The sequence below is a fragment of the Diplotaxodon limnothrissa genome, linkage group LG10, assembly GCF_057381915.1.
Source record: "Diplotaxodon limnothrissa isolate DT_005_m linkage group LG10, D_limnothrissa_male_GT1.1, whole genome shotgun sequence".
Lineage (NCBI taxonomy): Eukaryota > Metazoa > Chordata > Actinopteri > Cichliformes > Cichlidae > Diplotaxodon > Diplotaxodon limnothrissa.
In genome coordinates this window covers 35,717,240-35,724,134 of record NC_140605.1, presented here as the reverse complement: position 1 = coordinate 35,724,134, position 6,895 = coordinate 35,717,240, and the positions used below count along the sequence as shown (strand labels likewise).

Sequence of the window (6,895 nt, the reverse complement as noted above, 5' to 3'; positions counted from 1 at the left end):
TGTGTGTGCGTGTGTGCGTGTGTGCGTGTGTCTGTGTGCGTGTGTGCGTGTGTCTGTGTGTGTGCGTATGCGTGTGTGCGTGTGTGTGTGTGTGTGTGTGTGTCCTCAGAGAGCAGCTACTGGCAGCTCTGCCCTCCCTCCAAGTCCGGCCTGCAGGGGGGGTTGCTGAGCTCTAGTTTCCCGCCCGGCCCCTCGGCGCTGGTGCCGCCTGATGCTCACCTGCAGGAGGGTGGCGACCCCCTGGACGGGGCCCCTTCTCAGCCGCTGCCGCAGCACCGCCCCCTGGCGCCCAGCATCTCAGCGTCCGAGCTGTCCCTCCCCGGAGCGCCGGTGCCCCCTCCAGGCCCTGGACCCCCACCCCCCCCTCCTCCACCACCCAAACGACACTGCCGCTCGCTGTCGGTGCCCGAGGACCTGTCGCGCTGCCGCTACACGTGGCGGCCCAGTGCCTCGCGAGTCTGGACGCCCGTCAGCCGCCAGCAGTGCCACGGTGGAGCAGGGGGAGGGGTCACAGGGGGAGGGGTCGCCGGAGGGGGTGTAGGGGTGGGAGTGACAGGGGGCGGAGCCTGTCCTCTCCGCGCCCCCAGCTCCTCCCTGAACTCGTCGCTGCACTCCTCGTCCAGCCCCACCTTTTTTAGCCTCGCGCTGTCGCCGGACTCGCCACTACCGTGGAGCTTCCCCTGGGACCCCAGTGAGGCAGCGGCGGGGGGAGGAGCCTGCTGCTGCTTCTTCCCCTCCCCCTCCTCTTGCTCCTCCTCTCCCTCCCCACTTCACCCGCCCCCGCCTCCTCAGCGGCGTTTCTCCCTCTCCCCGGTGCTCATCAGAGACTCTGCTGCCTCCACCTTCCTGCCCCCGCCTCCAGCGCCCAGCCAAGCGGCAGCGGCGCCTCCACCTGGCTGCGTCACGACGGCAGGCGGCGTGACCGCCTCGCCCTCATCGGCCTGCAGCACGCCGTCGTCTCTGCGCCGCAGCCTCCCGCCGCAGCTACCGCGCTGCCACTCGCAGCCATGTGACCTGCTGCTCCTGAAACCGGGTCTGAAGAGACGCCGCGACCCCGACAGACCCTGCGCCCGGCCCGTCCTCGACTTCACCAAGATGACACAGGTAATAAAAACACGCTGCTTGTTTGTTTTCAAAGAATTGAACGGTTTACTGATCGACAGGCGAGCATCCAGTCAGTCAAGTTATTTGTAAGCACACAGCTGAGCCGCCAAACCCCAGATATTGGAGGGGAGTTCTGGACTTTTCCAGAAGGACAAACGAGGGTCGGAGGGTCCACACAGTCGATCTCAGATCGATCATTTACATTCAAAACGTTTAACGCCATCGAGTCTGTCGAGTTCTTTCTAAGTAGATCTGACAGTCGTCAGCGTGACAGTGAAACGAGAGTCCATGTTTCCTGAAACTAGTATTAGCTCCGCCTCTGTTGCGTTATTGGCTGTTCAGGTTGTGTAATGCTCAGACTTCGAGTGGCAGATTTACAGCTGTGAATGTTTCATCCCGCAGACGCGCAGCATCGACCCGCAGTGTCTGGAGCGTGGCGGCGGCAGGCTGGCCTGCGGCGGCGACCTCTGCATGGGCATGGAGCCCTTCATGGGTGACTTCCGGGGCTCCTGCTCGCCGGCCGAGTGCCTGGGCAGGACCAGCATCGGGCCGCTGAGCGAGAGTGACGAGGAGTGCCGCGAGGACGACGAAGGAGAGGAGGAAGCAGACGAGCGTGAGGCGGCGCAGCAGGCGGTGTTCGAGCGGGACTGTACAGAGCTGGACTTGAACTTAATAGAAGAAAACTGACGTATTTGTAAATGAAGGCTGTTCTCTGTTCTTTAGTTTTATTTTGAAATTATCTAACCCCCCCATCCCCACTTCCTGGACCGCCACCATCTCAACACTCGGCGCCTCCTTGACACCAATCAGCAAGGCTCTCAGGAACAACACCTTCTCTCATTGGACGAGCTGATCGACACGACAGTGATGATGTGGCTGCCGCCGTTAAACGCTCACCCGGAGCCTGAGGCGCCGTCGCCCGACGCTCTGCCTCTGAGGCACAGAGTTTCCTTGCCTCAGGCCTTCAAGCGCCATGCCGCAGCAGCGTCCTGAAACAGCATCACCACGCCGACCAGAACAGAACCCCGAGCTCGTCTTCCTGAAACGTTCGAGTACGAAATGTGTCGGGTCACGTTCAGGAAACTAAAATATGGATCAGGTACCGAGGAGAAACATTTAGTCTGAAGGGTCTCGGGGTTAAAGGTTAAACTTTGCACTGTAGTGTTCAGCGCCACAGGGGGAGGGGTCATCACTTCCATCACACGAAAAAGAGCCAGAATAAAAAGCGAATACGTTTGTAAATATATTCAGAGTTCCACCGACTCTCCAGGAGAGCTGTGGTACCGCTGCTCCGCTGCAGCGTGAAAACATCGTCAAGGTCAGAATAAACAAACCGGGGTTCAATCTGCTCTGACCTCTGACCTTAGAGAAGAACGGGACGTAGACTGAGCGATATTTCATCCGTTCTGCTTCAGGCTCCGTTGTAAACACAGGTCGGCGTTTCACTTGGACGCCGTCCCGTTTCACAGAGGCGACGCTCAGCGACTCCGCGCTCGTTCCTGAGGCGCTGCCGTTTACAATCGAGCGTGTTCGCTTCATCGTGAAATCTGATGTCATACACACACCTGTCCGGTCACGTGACCTCGGCGTGGTGATGCGTTCAGGCTCCCGGCGGCTGTGCTGAGCGCCGGCAGCCACTGATGCTGTTGTTCACCTGAGTGTTCACAGATTCCTGCTGCACACACCCCAAAACCACTCCCCCCCCCCCCCGTGTGTGTGTGTGTGTGTGCGTGTATTCATATCTTTGTGGGGACCGTCCCCTCGACTTTGAAGACATGTTTGAGACTCAGAACGTGGTTTTAGTGTCAGGGTTACAGTTCGGCTACGGTTAGAGAAAGCATTATGTCAGTTATGTCCCCACAAGTATATGAGTAACCGTGTGTGTGTGTTCTGGCACTGACGTCACAGTCCTGGTGGTCATGTGACTTGTATCCAGACAGTTTGAAGTTTCGGGCAAACAGGTTGAAGAAAGCGAGCTCGATCCACATGAAGGAGTGGACACGAGCTGATGCGAACAGACGTCGGCGTAATGACAACACACTTTGACACATTAGGCTAACACGGAGGGGGTGGGGCTTATAACCCACTCGGGGCCATAGACTCCCAGCTCACCTGTGTAAATCATTAGTATTATCAGGGGCCTCTTTGACCGACAGGTGCTGACATGCTGTGTGGGTAATTGTACTAACAGACCATCCAAGAAGCCCGAGCTCCAGTTTTTTGAGGAAGTTGTCAGGACAAAGTAAAGTACGTCTCTGATATTTGGAGTACACGTTGCCTCTTTTCCTTCTGTGTGACTGCTGGACTTTATGAAGGTTTGTCCCAGCAGGTGTAGCTGTTGGTGTACCAGTCGCACACGGTTGGTTTGGTTACAGGTGCAGTGTTATAGGTCAGCGAGAGTTTTCTGTGTTACAGCAATTACACATTTCTGTGAGTCTGGATTCAGTCTGGATGCTCAGAAACATCGTGCGCTGTGAACATGGAAACGCTGGCTGAAAAAGTGACTTTGCTCTCATTCTAACTTGAAACCCTCAAAAACACAACAAAAACAGTCCTCTGAGCGTCCACGTCATTCTTTACAGTTTTGTATGTGTCACGTTTTTGTGTCATGTGCCCCACAAAAGCTCAACGCAGTAACTATATGAGACTTGACTTTGTTATGTGTTACACGTACGTGACGCTGGGGGAGAAAACAAGTTAAAGCTAGTGTGTCCGCTCTTTACCGTTTCCATTATTTTGAAAAAACATCGTTTTGCTCCAAGATCTCAGTTAAACAGCTGCACTCCACCATAAACAACAAACTGTTAATGCTAAGCGCTAACTAGCCAAGCTTAGCAGAGCAGCAGTAGCCAGAGGAGTATCTGATAAAGTCATGTGGGTAAATTTAATGAAGTAAACTGAGGGAGTAATGCAGATGTTGTATTTATTTCAAAACACTGTGTAATATTTATTTATTTTGTTAGAGTGTAAGACTAAGGTTTAGTTTGGCTCAAACTTTAGCAATACTTTAGCTTGTGTAGTTACTGCGATCTGCCTTTAGGGGGCAGCGCTGCAATCTCATTAACAAATAGTTTTTTGTGGGTTTCAAACTCATCGATGATGAAATGCAAAGCTTCACTTTTTGTGACAGTTTGTACATTTTCGTGTCACATGTAATATCTGCTGGTGATTCTGTGTTAGCACTGATGAAGCCAGTATTTCAAATTTTCAACATATTCAGAAATACAGTCGTCTTCCTCTGATGCTTCACGTTTATGCCTTTAGCATGTTACCTTGGCATAAAAATATAGAAGCACAAGAATCTTAGAAAATGTTGGATGGGTTTCACTGAATTCTTTAAACCAACGACTCCCAAAGTCCAGAGTGCTGAGGCCCACTGCAAAACCACAAACTCACATGGGCCTCTAAAGGTTAAATCCTCATCCTAATAAAGTGACATGAGTGATGTATTACCTTGAAATAGCACTTAAAAACTTAAATAGCACACACTGTTGGCTGTACATTGTTAATGCTACCCAGGCATATCACAGTTTATGGCTAAGGTGTGGCACTGGGACACAAACTTTAATACAAGAGCTGTAAATTTAGGCGAAAGTAATGACTAATATCACAAAGAGCCTTTTATTATTATTGTTTATATGAATATGTTACTGTACACACTTGTGATTTTCAAACTGAATTTCAATTAATGATGCAGCCTGCCTACAATATCTTCATAGGCCACCAGGGGGCTCCAGTCTGCATTTTGGGAGTCACTGATTTAAACAATCATTATGAACTTGAATTTGCATTAAGAAATTGTGTTTATTCATTAAAGATGTTAGGGTATATTCATTGAAGATGATTAAATCACCTAACGATCATGAAAAACGCCTGTGACACGAGAATAAATTGGCAGAGGTACGCCAGGGTGCTACATGTTTAAATTAAAGTTGTGATAGGTGTCACTTAGAAAGTCCTGATCAGTGCTGAAGGTAAGAAAAAAACAAGGCTACAGGTTAATTTTCCCAAACTTGTGAAAGGAAAAACCCTAAATTCATACTGTGTCCCTGTAACACAATTAAACACAGTGTCCCCATTACACACATAGGAAAGCACACACACACACACACACACACCCTTCCCGCCCGCCTCCTGGTTTGGTTCGTTTCTGTTGATTGGTCCATAACACTCAGCATAAGCCTTAAGTAAACATACTCTATTATTCTGTAAACATTAAAAAGAAAAAAAGACGAAACTAACAGAGAACAAAAGGAAACGTGTACTGTAGCTGTTACATTTTTAGTCCTTCTGTTCATTTTCTGCTGTTTTTCTTAATATTTCTAATCTGATGTCTGAGCACGGCGAGACTGTCGTCATGAACGCATCGTGTTTGAAAAAAAATAAGTGAGAAAAGCTCCGTGACGAGGAGGAGGAGCCGTGTACAGAGTTAGCGAGAGTCTCGGACATCTCTTGTCTTTTAGAAAATGTTTTTTATTGTATGTGATTTCAAAAAAATGACGACATGGCAATTTGAAAAGCAGTTTGTGAATAAATTAAGTTTATTGAGAATTATTTTACAAAGAAAGGGGAAAAACTGGTGTCTCGTGTCTTTATTCGCTCACAGTCGCAGGTTAAAGGAGCACGCCGCCAGTTCATGGACGGTCCAGGAAGCACATGCAGGTTCAGTTCTTATTAAAAATGGGTTAACAGCAAATGTCAGGAAAATGTTGAAGGTTCTTTAACTTCAACTCAATCAGCAGCCAGATGTTTGGAGCTCAGACGGGTGTGTGTTCAGCCCTGACACAGAAAACGTGTGCCAGAGAAACCAGTTTAAAAGAACTACCAGTGCAGAGAACGGTGATGAAACCAGTATCTGGGCAAGGTGCGAATATCTAAGGACCGTTTAATAAAGTATTAGTGCGGGGGTGGGGGGATCAGCTCCATGTCGCCTCCGTCTGGCAGATAAAGCTGCACCAGGGAGACGGAGGCGCTTCGCTGTTCACGTGTAGGTGATGAGTCATCGCTGAAAGCTAAACTTGACAGTTTATTACAAACAGTGAAAAACGTCCCCGTAAAACTACAGACCAAAGACTGCTGGGAGGCTTCAGTTTTTCTCTGTGGGGGTGCTCTCTGAGGTGGAGGTGCCGCTCCCCTCTGCTCCAGCGCTGGAGGCGGAGGCGGTGACGGCCGGGGCTGAGGTGAAGCTGATGGGGACGATCCTCTCCTTCCCGTCGTTGGCGGGGTTCTCCCGCGGCGCCTGAATCTGCAGCTGGCCTCCCAACAGCGAGCAGGTGACGGCCTCGGGGTCGACGCCGTCCGGCAGGTCGAACTCCTGCCTGAACTCCTGGCACTTGTAGGTGTAGCAGCCCTTCCCGTCCTCCTGCTTCTTCTCCGTTCTGCCACTCACCCTCAGCTTGCGGCCCACCTGCTTCACCGACAGCTCCTCCGGGGAGAACTCCTTCGTGTCCAGGCTGAGGGCAAAGGTGGTGCCGTCCCTCCCCAGCTCCTGGAAGGCGATGGGCTTGAAGACCCCCGTGCAGGAGGATGTCTGATCGATCTCCTCAAAGATCTTCTGGTGCAGCCGCTCCATGAACTCGATGCTCTGCTTCATCTCCTGCATGTGACGGATCATCTCCCGCTCGATGTGGTAGAAAAGCGGCCGGGTCTCGGGCCACAGGCTGCGGACGGGCCAGTGCAGGTCCAGGAAAGGCGTCATGGCGGCGGGGGACATCTGGATGACACTGGGGCACAACATCCTGTTATCCTGGAGGTGGAGGTGGTGGTGCTGGTTTGTGACGAGCTGCTTCAG

The 6,895-nt window shown here is 51.5% G+C and overlaps 2 protein-coding genes across 2 annotated transcripts in view; one reads left to right on the top strand and one right to left on the bottom strand.

Annotated features, from left to right (window-relative positions):
* Positions 1 to 5,670, top strand: part of fam53c (family with sequence similarity 53 member C) — a 12,299-nt gene extending 6,629 nt beyond the window's left edge. Inside the window, exons 5-6 of the mRNA XM_085363489.1 lie at positions 110 to 1,104; positions 1,507 to 5,670. Coding sequence (XP_085219615.1) covers positions 110 to 1,104; positions 1,507 to 1,791 — 1,280 coding nt within the window. The 3' untranslated portion in view covers positions 1,792 to 5,670. The remainder of the gene's footprint in view (positions 1 to 109; positions 1,105 to 1,506) is intronic.
* LOC146624882 (heat shock protein beta-11-like) lies at positions 5,605 to 6,895 on the bottom strand. The gene has a single exon (XM_085364800.1). It carries the CDS (start codon positions 6,839 to 6,841, stop codon positions 6,191 to 6,193), a length of 651 nt encoding a protein of 216 aa, XP_085220926.1. The 5' UTR covers positions 6,842 to 6,895; the 3' UTR covers positions 5,605 to 6,190.